The sequence below is a fragment of the Hipposideros armiger genome, unplaced genomic scaffold (genome assembly GCF_001890085.2).
Source record: "Hipposideros armiger isolate ML-2016 unplaced genomic scaffold, ASM189008v1 scaffold_1258, whole genome shotgun sequence".
NCBI classification, from domain to species: domain Eukaryota; kingdom Metazoa; phylum Chordata; class Mammalia; order Chiroptera; family Hipposideridae; genus Hipposideros; species Hipposideros armiger.
The window spans coordinates 156,653-181,787 of NW_017732608.1; the positions used below are offsets into that span (position 1 = coordinate 156,653).

General features: G+C 44.7%; 1 protein-coding gene across 1 annotated transcript in view; it reads left to right on the forward strand.

Moving 5' to 3' along the window:
* Nucleotides 1-15,255, forward strand: part of C8B (complement C8 beta chain) — a 37,910-nt gene extending 22,655 nt beyond the window's left edge. The window contains exons 8-12 of the mRNA XM_019633206.1: nucleotides 89-217; nucleotides 2,841-3,004; nucleotides 10,226-10,379; nucleotides 12,666-12,734; nucleotides 14,998-15,255. Coding sequence (XP_019488751.1) covers nucleotides 89-217; nucleotides 2,841-3,004; nucleotides 10,226-10,379; nucleotides 12,666-12,734; nucleotides 14,998-15,149 — 668 coding nt within the window. The 3' untranslated portion in view covers nucleotides 15,150-15,255. The remainder of the gene's footprint in view (nucleotides 1-88; nucleotides 218-2,840; nucleotides 3,005-10,225; nucleotides 10,380-12,665; nucleotides 12,735-14,997) is intronic.
* Nucleotides 15,256-25,135: the final 9,880 nt, after the last annotated feature.

Here is a 25,135-nt window from a genome sequence, read left to right on the forward strand (position 1 = left end):
GAAGGGATAGGCCTCCGGAATCTATCATAGGAAAAGGGACAGGATAAGTTACCGGTAAGCCATGAGGATGTTTTCTTGCTTCCTGCAGCTTATTCTCTTAAGGATTTCCATGCCTGTGCCAAAGCTGGCTTTAACGTTGGTGGTACCGTGAAATCGGTCTACGTCAAGCTGGGTGTGTCGCAGGCAACATGCAACAATATTCTGAGGGAAATCAAAGGTGAGTGGCGGGGGCATGTGACTTCTGTGTTTATCATCTTTCCCTCTGCACCCCCAGGGCCTTGTCTTTCTTTAAGCTAAATATTGGATATTCCAAACATTTTAATTAAAATAATAATCACCCATTCATTAAAAATTGACCTAGCCCCTACTATGTGCTGGGCCTACAAAAATGAATAAAGTGGTATTTCTGTCTTCATGGTGCTCCCGTGAAGCAGGCAAGCAAAGAGCCAACGACACGACAGTGGTAAGTACCAAACCCAGGCCTGAGCATCCGGGCGGGCTGCCTAAGGGAGGGACCATTGAATTGCCCCAGAGGAGTAAAGCAGCACAATTGTGTGCTAGGCAAAAAACAAAAAAACAAACAAAGCCTAGCAATGAACATTTAGTCTGGGGGCTGGGAGTTGGCCTTGGCTACAGGTCGGGTGCTGGGATCTGGGGCAGGTGGACGAGGTGGGGAAGGCAGGTGAAGAGGCGAGTCCTTACCTAAGGCAATGAGCGACACAGAGACTAGAAGAGCAGGCAAAGCCACACATCATGTAGCAGAGCCCACATGGCGGGAGAGACCAGATCGGAGGGATGTAGTGAAGCCAGGTATAGAGCCAGGTGTCTCAGGAGCAGGGATCCTGAAGGCCATACAAGGGAGTTGGGATCAACACAGCGAGCGGAGTAGGAAAGAGGCTGACGGATCAGCAGGGTTCCGGGCCCCAACCCCTCTGCCCCTCCAGCAGCTTTACTTCATCTGCTTTGCTTACTAAGCTTATGTGGAGAACGTTCCACAGGCGAAACAAAACAACAACGAAAATTAACTGCTGGTCGAGAACAATCTCTTGCTCTTGTGAATGATGTGTGGTTGATATCATTGCTTATTTGTTCATTTTGGTGGGGCTGCGTTAGAAAATGTGTCCTGTGTAAGAAGGCATGCATAAAACATAGGTGTTCCTTAAAGAAGATTTGTAAAGTTATCCCCCATCCAGGTCACTCAATACAACATTGCTCAGCACCCCAGAAACCCCTGCGGTTTCACAACTCCTCCCTTCCTTTTGGAGATAACACCACCTTGACTTCTGTGTTAAACATGTTCTTCCTTTCTTAATAGTTTTACCACCCATATATATCACAACCTAGGGTGGCTTAGTGTTGCTTGTTTTTGAACTTCATATAGATGGAAAGCAATCTTTTCAGCTCTGTTTTTTGTTTTGCTTTGCTTTTCATTCAACATCATGTTTTTGTGTGTAACTATAGTTAATTCATTTCCATTGCTGCATAGTATTTTATTGTATGAGTGTTACACTTTGTATTGTCCATTTTAATGTGGCATTGGGGTTATTTTCTATTTCAAGCAATTATAATCAGCGCTGCTCTGACATTCTTAAGTCATCTGGTGCAATGTGCAAGCGTTTCTAGGAGTGGAATAGCTGAGTTGTAGAGTATGTACTTTTTATAGACTAGATAATGCTGAGCTGTTTTCCAAAATGGTTGTACCCATTTACACTCCTACCAGCAGTATACAGGACTCCCTTTATATGATGCTCAGATGTTGCAGGCTCAAAGCTAAGTAGTCACTTTACACCAGTTTTTTTGACATTGGGCCTATAGACAGGTTAGAATTGGAATTACTCACTGATATGATTGAGGGATTTCTGGGAAACTCCATAAGAAGTCAAAATAATAATCACTTTATAGTGGACACTAGAGCAGCGGTACTTAACCTGTGGGTCGTGACCCCTTCGGGGGTCGAATGACCCTTTCACAGGGGTCGCCTAAGACCATCGGAAAACAAAAAGATATTTACATTATGATTCATAACAGTAGAAAAATTACAGTTATAGAGTAGCAACGAAAATAATTTTATGGTTGGGGGTCACCACAACGTGAGGAACTGTATTAAAGGGTTGCGGCATTAGCAAGGTTGAGAACCGCTGCTCTGGAGGATATCTATTGCATGCAGATCCCAGCCTTTACAAATTTCCCAACCTTTGTCATCCCACAGAAAGAAGTGATATTGCTTAAAGCTTGAGTAGGGCTATCTGGGTAAAGTCCTTCATACCCAGTGCCTAAGATATGTTATCTGCAAAATAAGGATTATATAGTTCCTATTTCATAATGAAGATTGAGTTAATACATCTACAATAGTTAAATTAGTGACAGACATGTAAATGATCAATAATCTATCTACCAGTCTATTTACCTATCTATGATCTATCAATCTACCCATATGTATGTATATATGTATATAGGTATGTATCTACTTATTAGCTATCTATCTACTATCTATGATCTATCAGTCTATCTATATATAAATCCATCCATCTGTCTCTTTATCTACCTATCTAACAGATATCTATCTTCCATAGACTCACTTAGTGACTGACATTTATAGATGCTCAAAATAAATGTCCCTTCCTTGTCCTGTCCCCATCTTGTGTCATATATGATTGGGTGAGCTGCCTTTTGCCTCTTGCATGATGGCTCCCTTGCTGGCAGGGAAGTGTCTTGTCCACTCGTGTCTCCAAGGCAAACTCAGTGAATAGCATGGTAACCAGGTTGTTGATTGGGTTACAGTAAATCCCAAGGTGCGAAAGTAGATTCCCTGACATGCAGTGTCTCTGTGTGCATATCAGACAGAAATAAGAGGCAGACCATGGTACAGGACTTGGTGGTCCTTGTGAGAGGAGGAGCAAGCGAGCACATCACTGCCCTGGCGTACAAGGACCTGCCAACAGCAGACCTGATGCAGGAGTGGGGCGACGCGGTGCAGTACAACCCAGAGATCATCAAAATTAAGGTACAGCTGGGCAGCTGCTCTACCCATCCCCTCTCTGTTTAGAAAACAGCTATGAGGGGCTAGTATGAGCCAGAGTATGGGATACAGAGCTCAATAAGACCCAGGCTCTAATCTTGAGGTACATACATTATAGTGGAAAATATATCTGGAATGCACTGATTATAATGTACTGTCAGCCCCAGCTGGAGACTACAGACCCCTGACTCCCATTCACTAGAGCCCCCAAGTTGCTAAAGAAAATTAACCCTCATCTTCTAATTCCAGCCTTCTTAAATTAATATTGTTTCCATTTCATCATGGAATTACTCATTCAGTTATTTGTTCATATAAGCATTCATCCAGGCAACCAACCAACAGTTGCTAAGTTCCTGCGCTGTGATAGGAACTAAGGAACTGGAGGAAAACAGAGGGAGGTGCAAGGAAGAAAAATACAGTCTATGCTGAACAGTAAGACACATGCAGGCATAACTATCTTATAGGATAGGATGACACATCAAAGTAATCACTGGCATCTTTTGGGCACCTACTATGTTCATGACACCCTGCCAGAGGCTTTCACAGTGTTATTTCATCTAATCCTCACAAGCTTTCAAATTAAGTATGCTTATGTCCATTTTGTGGCTGATAAAAATCAAGTTCACACAGGTTGCACCCGTCTGTGGCTGCTCAAGAGCCTCCGTTAGGTCCAGACCTGAGACTTGCACCTCTTCTCTCCCACCAGACTTTCCTGTGGGTTTGATGAGTAGAAAATAATGATCGCAACCACCTGTCACCAAACAAGAGCAGCTGTGCAAACTTAAGCTAAAAAGACGTTTGCTAGCGCAGGACTGTCATACACATCAGCACTGGTAGCTCCTTGCCTGTGGGGCCTTCAGCACGGTGTCCGTGTCATACCTTACACCGTCCTCTTCTTGCCAGCTTCTTTACAGGCGTTGGCGGTCCAGGGTCCACTCCCCGGGGATTTCGTCTTGCAGCCGAGGAGGGGAGTTGAGGGGCTGAAGCTCCGGAGCTTCCAACCTGGCCATTTCCCACAGGGTCTTTATTTGCATGTCAAATGCATAGTTTCTGCAGAACAAGAAGGCTGCCATTCAACCCCTCTCCTCTGCCACGTAGTCAGTAGTGACACTTAGGTGAACATCGGGATGGATACAGTCAGCCACAGGTTGCAGGCAGCCCCAGAGAACTCTGGGATTAGCCGAAGGCATGGTGACATTGGTTGGCATCACATATGGGCATGGGGGAGAACAGAGTTCAGAGGAAAATAGATCCCTTGTATTTACTTTTTACTTATCTCTTACCTGAATCTTTTACTGGATTGCCCTGATTACCTATCTAAATAGGTTGGATATGATGCCAGCCTGGGCATTGGGAAGGTCAAGTGCCAAGCATATGATATGATATGGGATGTAGTGTGTGTGTTTCCGTGTGTTGGGGCAGGGGGAGGGTCATATTAGCGTGCTAAGCATCTCAAACAGGCCTGCAAACAACCACAGACATGCAGCACTTTATTGACAGCACAGAGGCTTCCCAGCACGTGTGGGATGTAGTGGAAAGTCAGACCCACTATCAGTGTAGTGCTAGGAAGGGCTGTGTGGGTGGAAAGGGGAGAGGTGATTAGGGAATCAGAGATGTTTTCAGGAGCAGGGGCAACGGGGTTGCTGAAGATTTTTAAGCACTTCCTCTGTACGCGCCTAATCTGAGTTGGAAACATATATTCTGGGCATCCCGCTCCTTCCTGCAGTTTCTGGCAAGAGAAAACTGCAGATGGTTTCACATTGTCTCAGACAAATTCTTCTCTGCAGAGTCAGCTTACCAGGTAGCTGGAGGAGTGATTGCTTTCCAGGACACCGGAGCCCACTAGATAAAGCAAATTCTAGACACAGTGTTGGCCAAAGCTGTGTACATAAACCAATGTTAAAGATCAAGATCTGAAACATGATTTCTGTAGGAGCCAGGGAGGCAGGGAAGAAAACCACAGGAGAGCCCATTCACGCTGTTTACTGGTAAACTTTAGACACAGAGAGATGGCTCTTTGATCAAAGGAGAATGAAGAGAAAGCACTAGGCATATAAAGAGAATTCTGAACACAAAAGATTGGCATGACATTGAAGACAAGTGTATGCGTCTAAACTATAGAGACACAGAAGTAAACTTTAGAATGCATTTGCTTTGCGATTATAATGAAATTCAAGGAAATGACGGATTTATGAAATCAAAAATAGAAGCTGAGATGTTTAGACACCAGTCAGATGAAAAGCGAAGTAGCTGAATATAGGGAGCCAGAAGCACAATAGCAGAATTAAAACCTACATTGGAAACTATAAAGAACAGAATTGACACTGCAGAAAATCGAGTCAGTGATGTGGAAGATGCTATAAAAATGTTCTTATAAGGTAGACGCAAAAGACAACGAGATTAAAACAACGACATAAAAGAAATGTGATGGACAGAGTACAGAAGTTGAATTCTAAAACTCAGGGACTCGTTCCTGAGAAAGAGACAACATTGAATGTGAAGATGCATTAATCAAACACATAATGAGGGAAATTTCCCTGAGCTGATAGTGCAAAGTGAGCAGCTCATTGAAAAGTAGGCAAAAGTACTGAAAACAAAACTATACTGAAAAACATGCTGGTGAATTTATTTTTGTACTTTTAGAAACAAATATATTCTATGAAAATAAAAGTCATACTGGTCTCAGGATTCTTTGCAACACTAAATGCCTGAAGATCATGGAGTGATAACCATGAGGTCTGGAAGGAGAAAGTGAAATGTCCTTAATGGAAGAAACATCCCAGACACTTTGAAATATTAAAGGAATCACATACAGGGTGGCCAGATTTAACAAATGCAAATGGAGACTCTCCAGTTAAATCTGAATTTCAGACAAATAAGGAATGGTTTTTTTAGGATGAGCACCTCCCCAATATTTCATGGGTCATACTTATACTAAAAACGTATGTGCTGTTTATCTGAAATTCAATCTTAACGGGGCATTCTGTATTTAACTGGCAGCCCTAGTCACAAAGTCTGTCATCCATGTATATTTCTAGTGTAGTCAGGGTAGCTAGCTTGTGGTCTGGGATCCAGGCTACTGATGGACAAGCCATTGTACGGAGCGTGAGCACTGCTCAGGGTAGGAAGGAAAAACAGAGTAGTGAATGGTGCCCACATAGCGGTCAGGAGAGCCCAGGTTATGCTGCAGTGAAACAAACCCCAAAGCTCACTGACTTAGTACAACAAACGTTTATTGCTTAATCACACAACGTGTCCAAAGTGTATTAGCGAGGGGGCCTTTCTCACCGTCACTCAGGGATTGAGGCGATGAAGGCTTTATCTTGTCATGTGCTCCCAAGGTCACCACAGCAGTGGTAAGGGGATGAGAAAAGTGACCTCACTCTGCTCCAAAAGCTCCCTCCAGGAAGGGACACTCCTTCTGCTTACCTTTCACTGCTCAAAACAAGTCACATTGAAAGCCTATTCGTAAGGATGGCAGGGAATTGCAGCCCTGCTACCTGCCCACAAATAAAAGACACTGATAGATTTGGTAAACGGTGATAATGGCCATGCCGCCTTTCTAAAACAGCTTAGTCAAAGGTTCTCTAAGAGCAAATTACTCTGACCAAGAGAAGGTTTAAAATACAGGTGCTGTGGTAGCATTGCCTGGTAAAATAATGTTGGCCTTGAAGCTGAATATCATCCCCAGTAATGAATTCTAAATTTCAAATAAGGAAACCATGAATGTAATTAAATGGCAGGTTACTCACCAACAAAATGGTTTTGCCACAAATGAAATTCTTAATGTGTAAGGAATGGTGTAGTTTATAAGACACGTCTCAAAGAAGTGGACAGCTCTCAGAAGAACTCAGGTAATGAATGCATATGCAAAATTTTTAACTTCTCTAGGAATAAAAGTTAAACTAACAATGCAGTATTATTTTTACCTAGCAAATTGACCATGATTAAAAATCTATAATAGGGCCAGCTGAGTGGCGCATTGGTTAAGAGCTGGTTTGGGACGCCAGCTCTGTGCAGCAGGGCCCCAGTTCAGATCCCACATGAGGGCCAGTGACACTGCCCTATACAACTAAGATGGTGAACAACAGCTCAACCTGGAGCTGGGATGTCGTGAGTCACCAGCGACAGTGTAGGCTGCAGCCCCTGCTGCAGTGGGCTGCCGTAAGCTACCGTGTGTGGTAGGCAGCCAATGTGAGCAGCCGGCAGCTGGTGTGAGCTGCCAAAAGCCACCGTGAGTGGCCATCCAGTAGCTGGCGACCGATCTGCCTCACCAGGGAAGAGCGCAATGATAATACCAACATGGGCCAGTGAAGCGACATCCTCCACAACTAGACTGAAGAACAAAAGGACAGTAACTTGTCTGTTTCCCTTCCCCAGATTCCCCAGTGCTGTTCCTCTCCCCCAATTCCCCAATAAAATATTTAAAAAAAAAATCTATAATGCCCAATGTCATTGGGAATAATAACATGGAAATATAAATTGGTGCAACCCTTTAAGAAAAGAATTTAACTATATATATATATATATATATATATATATATATATATATATATATATATCCAAAATATTAACATGCTTATAAATCCAATAACCCCAAATGAGGAATTGGCTAAAGAAATAATTTTAGAAGTTGATAAAGATGTATGTATAAAAGCATGCCTCATTTTATGTTATTTGTAGTAGCAAAAGAGAAAAGAAAAAAGGAAACCTAAAGATTCAATAACAGGGGAAGAGTTAAATACACTGTAGTTCATCCATACCATAGGATGCTATGCTGCCATTAAAAAAAAATCATTTTATCAAGCAATATTGAATGGCTTGAGAAAATGCTCATAATATGATATTAAGTGAAAAAAAGTAGACTATAAAACTCCACCTGTCTTATGCCACCAATTTGGTGTAAATATTGGCCCATCTACCTATCCAAAAATATTTACTGAAAGAAAATCGACCTCAATGGGAACAGTTCAAATCTCTTTCTGAGACTTACTGACTGTGTGACTCTGGTCAATCTTCTTAATTTTTCTGTGCCTCAGGCTTTTCATCTATAAAATGAAAATACAGAAGACTGCCTGACTCGTAAATGGTTGTGAAGATGAAGTTAGATAGTGCATGTACAGTCTTTAGTTCAGCACCTAATAAATGCTAGCTATGGCAGTAATTGTCACCATTCAGAATGCTGACCACCGGAATCTATTATAGTGAATTACATGGAGTTTAATGGATAGCACCCATCATCTCTTTGCAGCAATATGATCAATAAAATTTTCACAAGGGCAGGCAGGCTAAGGACCCAGTGATCAATATGAGTACTTAGGACTGTGTATTTGGGGGCGAAATGGGAAGAAAGAAAGAGGGAGAAAAGGGGGGAAAGGGAGGGAGGGAGGAAGAAGAGGACCAAAGAGAAAGACAAGGAGCGAGGATCAGCAAACCAAAGAAGGGACAGATGTTCCATGTTGACCTCATTTTAAAAAGAGCTATGAAGCTCTGAGGAGTTGCTGCTCAGAACTCCACCCAAGTTTATAACATTCGGAGAACCCTGGAATAGAGGTTGGAAATGGACATGGAAATAGCCAAGCCATTTTTATCAATAATCATCAGGAACTAGTAGGATAAACAAAAGCTTTGGGTTAGAATCCTGGCAATGCAGTTTTATGAGTTCCTTGACTTTGTTCAAGTTAGTTAGCCTCACCTGAAAACAGGATGAATAATTGCCCTTTGTGATGATGGGGTGGGAGCACATTGATAAGCCGCCCACACAGCTCCTGGCACGCAGAATGCCTGGAAGGCTCATTGCAGTTCAGCATCTATCTTGCTCTCTTGCCTGGAGCAAATCCCGGTGCTGGTCAAAAAGCCCCTGGGTGGTTAAAGGCAGCTTTTCAAGGTGCTCCATGGGGAAAGGAGACTGTTGGAGAAGGAGCTCATCATTGGTGCATAGCAAACCCACCCCCTTCCCTCTCCACCCTCCCTCATGTGCAGCCAGCAGGCTGGATGGTTCTGCAAACAGTCTCTGGATCAATTCATTGACCACAAAACGGTGAGACAATGGGACCACCAAGGGGCCTTGCTTTGCCCACTGGGGCGAAGGTCAGCCTCAGATGCATTAAGAAATGGAAGCAATTTTCTTCCCACTGGAGGCTTCTATTAGGCGTGATTGCCTGCATTTAGACCAACCCTAAACTCTCCAGGGCTGGATTAGGGCAGGATCACAAACAAAATCTGGAGAGGAAACTGGCCCTGGAGCTGAAACTAGTGTCAAGGGGCTCTGAACAGTTTTAACTACTTTTTTGGATCTTTGCCTCTGGTTTTTCCTAGCCCACGTCCATCTGTGGCTTCCTCTTCGCAAACGCTATTATGCCCACCGAGCTACCAGCAACACTCTTTCTGCCTCTATGGTTGTGCTATGCACACCCTCTCCTCCATGCTGGCTACTAGTGCCCTGATGAGGTCTTCGATCCCCCTTTAATTCATCCATTGTCCACTTTTATCAGTGGTTTTCTCTAAGCTCAAGGCTGGACCCTAGAGACATAGGGCTGAGCAGTACGCAGCTCTGATCACCAGGAGATTTCAACACATAAAAAAGGGAATGACCACAAGGGAGCAAAAAGAATTTTATTGGAAGAGTAGTATAGACAGTGTTCTGAGCATTTCGTGGGGACAAGATACTCTGTGAGCTTTGGAGCTCGGGAGAGCCTTCCTGATGGTGGCTCTTGCATGATGTGAAGGCTTTTGATAGGTTTGGAGGGAGAGAGATGTGGGGACAAGGCTCCTTTAATACTTTCAAAAAGCTGCTTGGAAATCACCTCCTCCCCCCACCAAAGACAGATTAACCACCAGCTTCTCCATCCATTACAAGTTTCCACTGCTACCTGTGGCCACTGTGCTGTAAGGATGTTAGTACGTTGTCTCTAGATTCTGACTTTCTTGCCAGTGGGGATTTTGTCTGATTCTTTATTAATGCTGAATTCCTGGCACTTAAGAGGTATTCAGTAAGTACTGGTCGAGCTGAACTTGAATGAGCTTATTCGTGGATGTCGGGTGGGGCGGAACAGAGACGATGAAGTGTCCATCCGCATGCTGTGGCATTTATCTAGTTCCATATGAACCCACTTTTGGTCTCTGTGCACTGACCCCTGGCCGTTTCCTGGGCAGCCTTGCTTTACATTCTATCTGTTGGAATCAATGCCTCTCCTCCCTTCCCAGGTAGAGCCTCTGTATGAACTGGTGACAGCCACAGACTTTGCCTTCTCCAGCACGGTGAAGCAGAACATGAAGCGGGCCCTGGAGGAGTTCCAGAAAGAAGCCAGCTCCTGCCACTGCGCTCCGTGCAGTGGGAATGGAGTCCCTGTCCTGAAAGGTACCGTGTCCAGGCAGCTGGTGTTCCTTGTGGGGCCAGAAGACATTATCAAAACCACACGCCCTTCAGAGCATCTCAAGAAGAGTTTCTAGGCCAATCCCTAGTCCTCTGCTTCAGGTCCCGGGGTCTGTCATGAAGCTCTCTTTATTGTCTCAGGGGAGAAAAAGAGCCCTTTGGCCATTCGGAGCCTCTAAAACCTGAGCTTCTTCACCCTGACTGGGCATTGGGACTATGGGCATACCTTGGCGACATTGCATGTTCAGCTCCAGGCCACCCAAAAAAGCGGGTCGTAATCTTTTTGCTGGTGGAGGGTCTTGCCTCCCATTTGTAACACAACACCTGTGAACGGCAGTCATGCAAAAAACAATAAAACAAGATAGGCCTGTACTTGAGACTTTCAGAATTGCTGATGCCCGGGCCCCAACCTGGATCATGATGTGAGAGTCTGGAGAAGGGCCCCTCATCGGGATGGTGAAACCCTCTCCAGGAAGTTCTAACCTGCAGCCTGGGTGCGACTCACATTGCTACAGTCCTCGTCTCTCCTGGACTGGACCCAGGGGACCCCTGCACTCAGCTCATGGCCAAGTGCACAGTGTTCCTCAAAGGCAGCAGATCCCAGCCCAGGCTGCATGTGAGAATTGCCCAGGGAGCTTTTCACAAACAACAGAGCCCTGGGCCTCAGCCCAAAGCAATTAAAGCGAATCACTGGGATTGGCCTTTGAGAAAGCCTACCAGATGAGTCCATGTTAGGAGAGGGCTGAGAAGCTGTTCTACAGCTGAATTCACTGGCAGACAAGATACAGGATTTCACTGTGCTTATAGATGAGTGGGAGAACTAGACTTGACCAAAGGGTTACATTGAAATGTACCAACTGTTAGTACCAGTGTCCGTTAGTCTGACTATCTCCCACGGAGTCAGAATGTAGGCAACTAGGACATGCCGCTATGGCTGTCCGGATACTGAGGTTCCAGCCACAGGGACACAGTGACAGCAGCATTGAACTGAAAACAGGAGCAGGCTGAGACTGTGGGGTCTGCAACAAGGAGTGGGGATGGACTTGGGGAATCTCTTCTGGTCAAAGAAGGGCCCTGGGCTGAGCAGAGGAAACCGCTGTGCAGGTGCTGACCAGTACGCGGTGGGAAGGATAGGGGACTGGGGAGAAAAGGCAAGCACGGGCCATTAGAACTTGATTCCTCACTTCAAGGATCCCCTTGGGGTCACTATAGTGGGCAGGGGAAACTTGGAAAAGGCAGGGCCTGGAATCTTATGCAAAAAGATTAACGAAAATAACAATAATAAAAGAGCTAGCAAAACTCTGAGGAAGCGTCTAGTCCAGCCTGATGTGAAAACAGGGCATCTGTAGCAATTGGTGACAGCGCATCCCAGCCCAGGGAGCCAGTTGGAGTTGGCAGAACAAACCACAGGGCTGGAGCAAGCTCAACAGAGGACGTACAGAGAAGACCTGTTCTCAGGGGGAAAGATCCCAGCTGCCCAGCTGAGATTGAGGTGTGTGTGTGCGTAGCTCATTGGACAGGATGGAGATGAGCAAAGCAGACATAGCGAGAACCTAAGGCTGGGAAGTCCTGCCATCAGGACAAGGGCATGTAAGTGAGGGACAGTTCGGCAGAAAGCAGACCAGCTCACCAGCTCTAGGTTTTGATCCAGGTCGCTGAAGTCCCCTTGCCTTGTGTGAAGTTTAGACCTAGAAACTGGGACCCACCTGAGGTTTTCCCTCGCCAAGGAGAATATAAAGCCAGGGCCTGGGATGCTCACAGGGCCTGACTTATGAAGGACAATCCTGTGAAGAGATTCTGTGTGATCAGATGAAAGAAGCTCTAGGGTAACCTGTTACAGATGAACATAAGGAATATCTTCCAAAATGTCAGAACAGGCCCAAGGTAGGATACGACATCTAAGGGTAGTGAGTTCCCCGTCACTAGAGGTGTTCAAGCAGAGGTTAGACAATTATCAGTGGTGAAAATGAGCATCAGTGACCATTGGCCTCACCACTAACGTAGCTTCCGACTCAGACATCAAAATTCTGCTAGTGAGTAACAACTCCATATAATTCTTCACGCTGGCAACAAACACCCTCTTTTATGAGCAAAGGACCCTCAAGAAAGAAGTAGGTATTCTTGGCACTGAACCTCCTTATTTCAAACCATTCAAATAAATGTTTGACCTCTTTTAACCTAACGGAAAAGCAGCAATGTGGAGGGCTGAACTCCAGGAGTTCTTTGCTTCCCGTGGTATAGTTCACATTCTCTCTGCATTGTTCTTTTCAGAATCGCATTGTGACTGCATCTGTCCTAATGGATTCCGAGGCCAAGCCTGTGAGATCACCTTTCGGAAAAGTAAGGAGGCTTTGGGTGTGGGTGGGGAAAGGCAACTTGAGAGAAGTCCGGAGGATAATTTGGAAGAGCAAAAGAAAGGTGGGGGTGTTGGGTAGGGAGCTGGACACTATAAAACTTGAGAACCGTCCTGGCTCTGGGTTGTATATTTCATTAGTTGCACGTGAGAGTGCTTCATGCTACAGGACTACGCACGCCTTGCATTTGCAAGTCACCTCTTCGGATCATTCTGGTATGCTTACCTTTTTTTAATGTAGTGAACTCCAATTCAGCTCTCAAAATCGAGTGCAGATGCCCCTTGTTCTAGAAAAAGTCTTCTAACACCACTCCCCCCCGCAAGTAAAATTAGTTATTTCCTCTTTGGAGCTCCTGTAGGACTTTGAACATATACTTATTACAGCTCTTAGCACATTATATGTTGGGTTCTGTGTATCTATTTCCCCTACATCTGTGAGTCGGAATCATGTTCCATTTATCTCTGTGTCACACATGTCCCAGCACAGCTACTGTTCAGTGTTAAAATAACAAATGAAAGAACAAACAATCAATAAGACCCCTTCCATGCCTCAAATTCTTTGGCCTGTTTATTATCTAAGAGTCCTCAACCCCCCACCTCCCCCTTTCCTTTAGTTTCCTTTCAGTTTTTGCTGATACCATTAAAAAAAGAAATTGGCACATCCAATAGAAACAATGAACAGTGATTAAGCACTTCAACTGTGTTCCAGGCACCTTGCTGAGGGCTTGGACTCAGTGGGGTTAAAATTCCATCTCTATCATTTAATAACTGTGACCTTGAGCAGCTTACTTCACCCTCTGTGCCTCAATTTCCTCATCTGTAAAATGGAGATGATGATATTAGCTATCTCATAGAGTTGTCTTGAGTCTCTCACGAGACATGTAAAGTGCTTAGACTGACGCCTAGTACATTATAAGAGCAAAATAAATATTTGTTAATTTGTTTTAGAGCTAAATAATGTTGCATATACACATCCTTTTGTGTTTTACGTATATTAATTTTCCATGTATTTTACGTTTTGCATTTTCTGTATATTCAATTTTACATGTATGAAATTTGTATTTTACATATATGTAATCCTTTAATTTTTACAACAACTTCATGAAGTAGGTACTATCAGTGTCCCCATTTTAAAGATGAAGAAACTGAGTTTAATGGGGCATGCACGAACTTGCCCAGTGGTCACACACTTAGGGAGCATTGGAACCCAGGTTCACATTCAGTGGGTCTGACTGGACAGCCTTTGCCCTTGACTCCCGCCTTCACTCTTCCCCTCCCCAGCGAGACGCTCAGGGTTCTCTGCACTCCCTCTCCTCCTGCATCTCAACCAGGCCCCACATGGTGACCTGCCAGGGAGTGTGCCGTCAATCACACAATCATGGGATTTCTGCTGGTTAGAGGAACCTTGGAAAACTTCCACTCCAGCCTTCTCATTTTACAAATGGAGAGGCCCAGAGATATTAAGCAGTGTACCCAGAGCTGCACTGTGAGTTAGAGGCTCAGCCAGATACATGATATACCATGGTGGATAGAATTGATTATTGGCCAATCTCATCAATGACCAAAAAATCCCAAACAGAAAGGCAAATGTCAGGGAAGAGAGAGTACAGTGTTATTCCCTCATTCAAAACACACAACAATCGCAGTAGATAACATAGTTCCTATTTTATACATTGAGAATTAAGGTACCCAGCATCCTATATCAGAGAAGTGTCTAAGCTGAAAACCATTCATTCAACAAATATTTATTATAGGGCCTCCTTTGTGTCAGTTTAGGTGCCGGGGTTCAATGGTGAGCAAATCAGATATAGTTCCTGTCTTCATGGAGATTTATCTTTAGAAAGAAAAACCAACATCATTTGAATTGTCCCAGAAATACATTTAAAGTTTTAATTGTAACGAATATAGAATGCTCTGAGAGCTTCAAATACGAAGCATTGATAGGGAGTTAGGCAACAGGGAAGGTTTCTTGTCGAAATAACGCTTGAACTGAGATCCGAAGGGTGAATAGGACTGACTAGATGAACAGAGGAGGGAAGAGTATACTGGGCAAGGAGAACAGCATGTGCAAGGGCCCTGTGGTAGAAGGGAGCATGGTGAGCACAATGGCCTGAAAGAAGGACAGTTGACTGGATGGGGAAGATCAGAGATTCAGACTCCCAAAGCCTTTTAGATTGTACACCCCACCCACCTGTAGGGCCCCACAGTGTAATAGGCCTAATTAATGTTCCTTGACCCTCTTTCTTATAGATGTCCCCATTGATGGGATGTGGAATTGCTGGTCAAACTGGTCTCCGTGTTCTGGAGGACAGAAAACAAGACAAAGGCAGTGCAACAATCCACCTCCTCAAAATGGGGGCAGGTCCTGCTCGGGCCCTGCTTCAGAAACACTTAACTGTTAACCAGGAGGGAGAGCTTCTAGCAGATGACACCATCTGGGGCCAGCCCAAGGGTGGAGGGCAGTGCCATTCAGGGTGTTTAAAATAAAAATGTTATTTGTAAAATGCACATTGATTGGAACAAGCGGTGAGTTAAACAATCATTATAGGTTCCTGTAGGGCTTAAGGATCTTGGTAATCCTCACTTTGCTCATCTCTACAGCTTTATTTCACTCACATTTACTACCAACCAGGAACTGTGTTGGGAGTTATTTACACTGAAGTCCTACTGTCTAGCAGTGACTAGCTCATAGTAGGAGCCCAGTAATGAATCAATAAATAGATATTAATTTGCTCCTCCCTTGAGAGGTATATGCTCTTATTCAATGACAATGGCAGTTAATATTTATTGAATGATTACTATGTGCTAGCCACAGTACTCAGTGTGTTAATTCATTCCACCTTCATGACAACCTTGTAAGGTGGACGCCACATATTAGCCTTATTAAACAGTTGGCAGAACTGAGGCTTAGAACAGTTAAGTGACTCGTCCAGGGTTACACAGTTAGGAGTGAGCAGAGCTAGGCTGCACATCTGGGCTCTCAGGCTCCAGGGTATTATTTTTTTTAATAATTAAGATGCTCTCTTCCTCTCAATAGATGGGCATTTGATTAATAAAGAATTATTTTTTTTAAGATTTTATTGGGGAAATGGGGGAGGGGAACAGCATTGGGGAATTGGGGAAGGGGAACAGACAATTTGCTGTTCTTCAGTCTAGTTGTGGAGGACGTCGCTTCACTGGCCCATGTTGGTATTATGACCATTGTGCTCTTCCCAGCTGAGGCAGTTGGTCGCTGGCCATTGGACAGCGGCTCATGGTAGCTCACAGCAGCCCACTGCAGCCCCACTGCAGCCTACGTGGTCTCCGGGCACTCACAGCAGCCCAGCTCCAGGTTGAGCAGTTGTTCACCATCTTAGCAGTAGAGGGCACAGCATCATTGGCCCATGTGGGAACCGAACCAGCAGTCCTGCTGCTCAGAGCTCGTGCTCCCAAGCCAACTCTTAACCACCAAGCCACTCGGCTGGTCCCAAAAAAAGAATTTTTAATGAAGCAAAACATAGGAGAAAGTGCCGTGTGTGTGTGTGTGTGTGTGTGTGTCTGTGTGTGTGTCTGTGTGTGTGTCTGTGTGTGTGTGACAGATTTTCACCCATGCATCCTGAGGGGAGTGGATCTGTGTTTCTCAGCTCCTTTTGATGGTGAGCACAGGAAGCATGTGGTTGTGTATGTCACAAACAGGAGTTCTGGGGTAGAGCTGAATTGTCATGACATGAATGGGTACCCAGAGAAGATCCTGAATTGGAGATAAGAGCCAGGGAAACTGATCACTGAATGAGAGACAGTTAAACAAGAAAGATAAATACATACATACATACATACATACATACATACATATATATGTGGTTGTGGTGGCTGGGAGAGGAAACATGTCGACTGGCCAAAATAACTCTCCAGGTAATTCACCAAACAGGGCTTTTTTTTGGGAAAAAAAAAAAAAAAAAAAAACCACTACTGCAGTGTGGGAACGCACACCTCCAGCCCAGGCTCCAACCAGCCACACACATGCAAAAGAAAAGAGAACCCCCACTTTCCCAAGATGACCTCTATATAGATGGATTCCGCCCCTGGAAGTTACCACAAAGTTTTAACAGGAAGTCAGGACTAGAGAGTTAACAAGGGGCCCAGCTCTGACCATATTCCTCCTAACTCTATGGTTAGTCATCTTAAGATGTCAATTCACTTTTATCACATGTCAAGGAGAAGTTCAAGTTAGTGGCTGTGGGGTGCTGTTCAATGAGAAGCTTCCCCTCCCTCTGTACATTCTACCTTGCTCACATTTGCTTTTGTGCAAATCCCGTTTGGGAGAGGGAGGTACTTGACGAGGAGACTAAGAAGGCAGTTGATCTTCAGGTTACTAAAAACCAAAATGTTTTTATTATTTAGATTGAGTCAAGTGATCACTTAATCTTTATTGCTCTCATTTCATTCTATCGTATTAAAAACATCTTTAATATTTTGTTTGCTCTCGGGCACTTCCTGTCTGATTATAGAGCTTTATGTGAATTTATTGAAATCAAATTGGTGGGTAAAAAAACCAGTTGATGAAAGGCGAATTGGTTCATCCTGTTTTCAACCAATTTGTTCTTGGCCACATCATTTGCTTTGAATTTGCTACTGGGCTCAGTGCTGGGGCCTAAGACCTAACATGTCCATGCCACCAAAGCATGGGGCACTGCCACCCACCAGTTTGACCCAACCAGCTATCCGAAATTGTCAATAGAACAACCACCGGCAGGAGCTGACATTTTACTGCTCAGGGTTTGTTGCAGCAAGCATGCTAATGCTGTCTGCCTGCCTGCATCCTGGTGTCCCTAGCAATTGAGCTGATGGGTCTGGGCCTTTTTTTTGGCTTAATATTATTTCTTTGCTGTCTGCTGTTATTTCAACAGGCTAATCCAATAATGGTTTATCTCTTTCATTATACCGAGGCCGAATAATTTTCTTGAGTTATAATCTATCTTCTTTTAAGATTCCCCAGAGATGGGGAAGAGCACTCCTGTCTTTGGTTGATGGGAGGCTCCCATGAAGCCGACACCAGCACGTCGAAGCCAGCGCCGCCAAATTAAATTCTAAATCTCAATCACAGCCACCGTTTCTAATGGGAAATTTGAGTTGATTATGGAGATGACAGCCCAGGTTCACGTTTATTGCATTTAGCAGAAATTGTTTATCCTATTAAATATGGTCTTGAAGGGGAGACAATTGAATTGCGGAGCACCGGTGAATACCCAGGTGACGCCACAGCACTGCTAAACTGTGTAATAATTATATTCTTATTTGTGGGCTGAACGTCCCCACGTGGCTCTTTTTGCAAACAAATGCATTTAGGAGGAGGCGGAAACATAATGTAAGAATTAAACAAAATAAATGCAAACGGTGCTTTTGGAAAACCTTGGCAACTGTACCTTGAACCAGTGTACACGTGTAGGAGCTGCAGTTTCCATGGGGCATTGTCTAGGCAGCGGTTTGGCAGTGGTCCTGGAAGCTTGAACGTAGCACAGGATACCTGGATGTGGGAGAGTTTTGCATCCAAGAACACAAATCTCTGAAATGCTGTGAGCTCTGCCACGTACTTGATGTGGGGGTGTGGGGATGGGGGGTCCTGTGTCTGTGCTTCCTCCCTGTATGACCTTGGGCTAATAACATAACTTCTGTGGGAATAATAATTATTATTATAATCGCTGCCAATTCCAGGGTGCTTCTTAGTTTATGACGTCTTTTAGCCTACATTATCTCATTTTATCTGAATTTGATGGGGTAGACATTAATACAATCATCAGGTGACGTGTAAAGAAAGCTTCAAAGGGAAACCTGATCCTTATAATGAATGAGCTAACTATGAAAATCAAGGTGGGACTGAGAGGGAGGCCAGAAGAAAGCATCCAGAGGGAAGTGCCATCTTTGTTTGTAAGCAGAGAACTCCGGCCTGCTCCCAGACACTTACAAAAAAGTCCCAGGGAGAGAGTGTGCCTGGAGCAGAAAGCCCTTGGGACACCAGCCAGGTCTCCCTGGGGACCGTCATGATTAGCATCTTGATGGAGAAATATTTGGTTTTACAGACTGAAGATGCCCATAATGACAGTATGTCTATTTGTCAATGTTTCCAGACTTTGCAGACATTGTATTATCATTTACTCATTCATCACCTCCTATTCCTTCTCAAATATAACATCCATGGAAATGGGGAGTGCCTGCCTGCTGCACTCATATGTCTCTCGTAGCCAGTACAGTGCCTGGCACAATCAGGCAATCATAACTAATTGTTGCACGAATTCATGAACTGTAGAAAAGGGATGTGAGTGGGGCCAAGGGCAAAACCTTCCCAGGCCAGTGAGAATCTTCATTGAATTGGTTGCACATGATGGTGGCATCATGAAGTTTGGGGTACAGAACCCTGAGATAGTGGCAATGCACACAGCAGTGGCCAGGGGAGGCACCTTCAGCCAGCTTCATGGGTCACATTGCCAACAAAGAGTCAAATGAAAGAGGCAGAAAAGTAGCTGATATCAGGTAGGGACTGACCATACTTGTTTAGAGGTGTGGGTGACTTCCTGGAGACCCCCAGAAATCTTCTGGGAAGCAGAAAAGTCTGCAATCATGGGTGGGGTAACCCTGAGAAGCACATTTACATGTTGATGAAGAAACCAAGGCTCAACAGGACTGAAAGCCTTTCCCAGTATGTGGCAGAGGCAGGAAATGAACGAGTCATTTAAAAATCCTCGTCCAACATTCTGCCTCCGCCTCATTTTCTCCTCATAGATTTGTTGTAAACCTGGAAATGAGCACACAAACCCTAACGGCGACGCATTGCAATGGTACACTATAAGTCTTTGAGATTCCCTGTTTACCAAAGGCTGTCATGAAATCGGAGTTTTCTATATGGTGTGTTCTTCTTTGAGTTGTCTTTCTTAAATGTTTGGCCAGATTCCAGTACTGAAGTACTCAGGAACTCAGAGGTGGATTTCCTGAGATGCCTGGTGGGGACGCCTCTTAGGCAGAACTGGAAACACAGATGGAGACCAAGTAGCAAAGTGCTTAGAAGTGTGTGCTCAGGTGCCTTATGGCCTGCATGTGTGACGTGGCCTGGCTCTGTGACTTACTAGCTTTGTGGTCTTACACTAGTTACGTACCCATCTGTGCCTCTGTTTCTTCGTCTGTAATTTGGTGGGGCGGTGACCGTAGCAAGCTCCTAGGGTTCTGTGAGCATTATGTGGACTACTATACGCAAGGGAGCACCTAGAACAAAGTCAGCCCTCTATAGTTAGCCAGATCATGGACATCACTGTTTCCGGGGATTCTCAAAACAGCAATAAGAACTATGGTTTGTTTGTCTTTCTAAAGTCATTTAAAACTGCTTTAAAGACATTTGGGTGTGAAACCCACACAACGCAGGAGAACAAGAAAGGCTTAAAAGAGCTTGGCATCTGGGAGATGTCTTAATAAAGGACCTGGAGAGCTTTTATATCCCAAGCTCTGAGTTATTAAGGGAAAATGTAACAGCATAATAACTAATATTTGCAGAGGGCATTGCTAGTTACAAAGAACTTGCACATACCTAATCCAGCTTAATCCTCTCGATGCCTGCAAGAGGACAGGATTTATTATCTGCCTCTGACAGGTGACGGGACAGAGCCTTGGAAAGACTAAGTGATTGGCTCAAGACCACACAGCTGGAGAGCGCAGGATGGCCTCGGTCCGAGGGCAGCTGCCAAACAGTGCCCCCCACCTTCCCCCCGCAGCACAAGCAGATCCAGCTTCAGTGCCTGCCTACCCGCCTGCCCACTTGCATAGAAGAGACAGAGAAAGGTCTCTGGTCTGGCATCTGGTAGCAGAGAGGCTTGTAGGGACAGAGAGGCTTGTAGAGAGCCATTTAGAGGGCTTTGGGGAAGAGAGGGGTGTAAGACTCAATGCCACCACTTCCTAGCTAAGTGACCTTGACACATCACTTATCCTCCCTGTGCCTCAGTTTCCTCATCAGAAGATGGGGCCAATATCCCCAATGGCACAAGCGTAAGGATTGAATGACGTGATATATGCAAAGAGACTACTATCATCACCCCAAAGTGCCTGGCCCATGGTAGATGCTCAACTGTCTTCCCATTCCTGGGTGCTGAACAAACCAGCCCTGCCTAACATGTGCTATTTTTTTTTTTTACCCTGCCTAGCCTCTGTCTCTTTTTGAGCAGGTAGACTGCATTTTACAGAAAAGAAAAGGAGAAGAGGGATTGTGTTTGCAGTGGGGAATTCATGGAGGGGTTGTCAAAGGGAGTCAAGTGGCTGGTCTGCCATCACCTTTGTGCAGGAGGCTTCTCCAGAGCTGGGGCAGTCCCATTATCAGTGGCGGCATCCACTACTTATCTCATGTCTACACCTTGCGACCCCAGGTGTTCCTTCATCCATCATTGACCATTGTCTGGTAGCCACTCCTCTGTCCCCCACCACCTCCTGCCAGGCGGGCCTCCTGGTTAATAAGCCAGTTTGTTCCTTTCCTGAAAACTATCTGATTCTGGCCCCTTTTATCCCAAACGCCATCCATCCATCAACGGCTTGCTCCACATATTTGGTTAGGAAAATGGGAATGGGGGAGGGAGACAAATGATAGATAAAACTTCTTAACTGCTATCTCTAAAGAAATAGAATGGATAAATAGATCCGTCAGACATGTATCGTGCCACTGGACAGCAAAGTCCATTTGTTAAAAATAGGTTAGGACGGGAGGATTTATCTCACATTTTAAGCTGTTAATATAGAAGAAAAACATATTTTCCTTTATCTCTCCCAGGGTAGGGGGTAAACCCCAAGGTGTGACTGCAGAATTTGTAACTTGATTTGATGGACTTCTTCACCAAGGTGGAAAGGCGGACTCTCTCTTAAATGGGTGCAGACTATAGGAATGGCATAGGCTCTCCTCTGATGTACCAGGAAGGTGGCAGGATCCAGGAATCCTGGGAAAACGTCTTCCATAGACTTCTCTCTCACAAATTCCTACATGCTACATGCAAAGCCTATTTCAGAGCCTCTCTTCTAGCACAGAGGGACCAGAGAGAGAACAGCATCTAACGGACTTTTACTGGGAAGCTCCTATGTGCCAAGCACTACACTAGGTACTGGGGCTCTAAAGGTAAATATCAGTCCCCAAGACTGAGAGAATTTGGCATGTGTGAGGAATAGCACAAAGGCTTGAATGGTTGGAGCAGCATGACTGAGGGAAAAGTGAATGGAAGCAAGCAAGTCAGAGAAAGAGAGAGCCCAGGGCTAGTCATTATATAGGCCTTTGTATATCATGTTCGGGGCAATAGAGTTTTTAGTACAGTTGGTTCATAGAGTGAAAAGGGAGGTAAAGATGGAGTGGTAAATTGTGTCAGATCAGAGAGAACCCTGTGAATCCAGTTGAAAATGCTTGGGCTTTATACCAGTGGTTGTGGGATGTCGAACCACAGGAGCACCAGACGTAAGCAGGGGAATGACTGGAAAGCGGCCATCTGTGGAAATCTCCCCAGAACCAAGGACCTGCTGCCCTTGGGAAAGGCCCAGTGACCAAACCTGAGGTCCTCACTGAGCTGTCCCCAGCCTGAGAATGGCCAGGGCTCATCATACCCAGAAGCTCAGCAGTAACCCCTCTGTGACTTTGCACATGCGATTTCCTCTGTATTATTTTGCCCCTCTTTCAGCATTCTTTGTTTGTCTAACCCCTGCTCATTTCCTCTTGTCCGCTGGCCACCCTCTCCTTCAGGCTGTCTTTCCTGCTCCTATAGCCCCTGGGTGTCCTGCTGGTAGAGAACCTACTGCTGTTGTTCCCAAGCTTCTCCAAGACCAAGCAGTCTTCCAGGACCAAGACTCTTCCTGACTCATTTCTGTACCTCCAGCACCCAGCACGGGACCTGGCACAAGAGCTCACCAGAATGATTCCCTGAGTGAAGGGGGAGCAGCCTCCATTGTCCCCTTTGCTAATCCATATCCCAGCCCCTTCCTTTCATGGCTCCTGACGGCTTCGCTCTGCCATCTCTCATTTCTGCAACGTGGTTTTTGAAGCCTTCCCTCCCTCTCTGTCCATTTTCTTCACCCTAAAGGCATATCGCTCAGCAGAGATTCACTGAGTGCTGAACTCTTTAGATCTTCCTCTGTCTTGAAGAAAAAAAGGAAAAAACATCTCCTTATTGCTTTTCATTCTGTCATTAATTTACTTTTCAAAAGACGCCTTGTCAAGCTGCAGATTATATCTTTAAACCATGTTTTTACATCCACTACCTATAAAACCTTAGATTATAGATCTCCTGAAAGGACCTGAGGGAGAATCCATTTGACAAGCTTTATGCCTTTTGCTTGGTGAGAGCTAGGCATTCTTTAACAGGGAAAGGTGCAGATCCGGTGAAGGGTTGCTGCTTCTGAAACTGCCGCTGCTGATGATTTTAATTTCTAAAGCTGCTGTGGATGCAGCATCCTCAGAGGAGGGGGACAGATGCTGGCCTTGCTTCTCTGGCTCAGATGACAGGAAGATGGCTTTCTCAGCGGGTGGTTTGGGCTCACAGGTGATACAGGCAATTGCTTAATCTCAACGTTCTCGTCTATTGCCTAGATTACTACAATTACTTCCTAAGGGGCTTCCTTACCTCTGGCTTCTTCCTTCTTCCCTGCATCCCCACACCATCCTACAAGTCCCTCCACTGCAGGGACAGCAGGGAGCAAAGGCGGGGAAGCGTGTGCCTGATGTACAGCATTCAAGCCCTGGCTGGCCCATGAGGCTCAGCCTCTCCCAGACTTGGTTTCCTTAGCTATAAAAGGGGACTCATGAAACAACTCTTAAGAGGTCCTTGATAAGACTAGCTAAAATAACACAGATAAACCTTACAAGGGCTGCCCTTTTGTTTTGTTGCATACCTCATTCCCCTGTACATAGAATGACTCCTCAGCTTTCAAAGGTTCTCAACCTTGGCTGCATTGGAATTGTCTGGGGAGCTTTTAAAACTAATGATGTCTGGCTCCCACCTCCAAAGCTTCAGATTTAATTGATCTGGGGTGCAGTCTCCAGACAGCACGGTTTTTTAAATTCCCCAGGTGATTCTAATGTGCCACCAAGATTGAGAACTACCACTCTTAGATCAAGTTTGAATGTCCTCTATAGAATGCACACTTGGCCTGGTCCATCTGGTCCCCCATCACTTTGTAGTATGTAACTACCACTCCCCAGTAAATAATGAATTGAAATTAATCATTAATTTAAATTAAAGAGTAAAAAGTAAATTAACAACAGGATGAGAAGCAAGAAGGGAGTCCTCTTTTTTCTTCTTTCAGATAGATCTAAAGAATTCAAAAATAAACTTTTAAACCATGTTTTAATTAACAATAGTAACAATAATAGTAAGGGTGATGCTAATAATTTTGTATGTGACATACATTGTGCTAAGTGTTTTATATAACTTATTTTGTTTACACTCACCATCTCACCTCTCCCCATTCCCAACACAAACAGCTACGCACACACCCAATATTCTTTCTTCTAACTTTGTCACATGATGAATTTCCATCTTAAAATTCTCCTTCCTCTTTGCCTAGTTCAAAAATCCTTCAAGGTCTAGGTCAAGCCCCATTCCATATATAAAATATACACAAGGAAAGACTACGCTCTCTCCCACCTGACCTCCCTTGACAATTATTTTATGTGCCACATATATTGGCATTAATTTAGCAGTTAATTTCCTGTGTCCCTAAAACCCCTTCTAATTGTATCATGTCTATATCAACCTTATTACCCTAAAAAGATTGAGGATTCTGGGAGGATCGGGAGCACCCATATATATGTGTCAGTCAACGGATGTTTCTTATACCGACTGGGAATGCAAATTCTACCTTTAAAGAGCTAACAATCTATAGGAGAAACTTATAGGCAAACAGAAAAGTCAGTGCAATATAACATGTTCTCTCTTTGAGGCATCACTGGAGTGCTCTGGAGATACTGAGGCAGGCTGGTGTGACTGGCTCTCCCTCAGGTGCTCTGATCATCGGTTGGCCCCCCTAATCCATGCTCCTCTCTGGGAGGCTGACCAATATGGACCCCATCTTTGAACTATCTCTTGAGTTCAATCCCTCACTTCATCCACAGAGGCTTTGTGGGTCCCTCCCAACTCAAGGCACATCCCTGGCATCTGGGGACACAGTGCTGAACCAAACAAAACCGATCCTTGCCTTCAAGATGGGGACACAGGTCATCAATAGTCACTGGAGCTATGGGAGCCAATATACATTTACTAACTGTGAAAAGCACAATTAAGGAAAAGAGTAGTGTGCTGTGAGAAAATAATTGGTAGAAATGTGATATCTGTAGTAAGAACTTAAGCAAACGAGAGATTAACGGAAGGAATACAAGAAAATATTGAGTCCACATGAAGAAGCA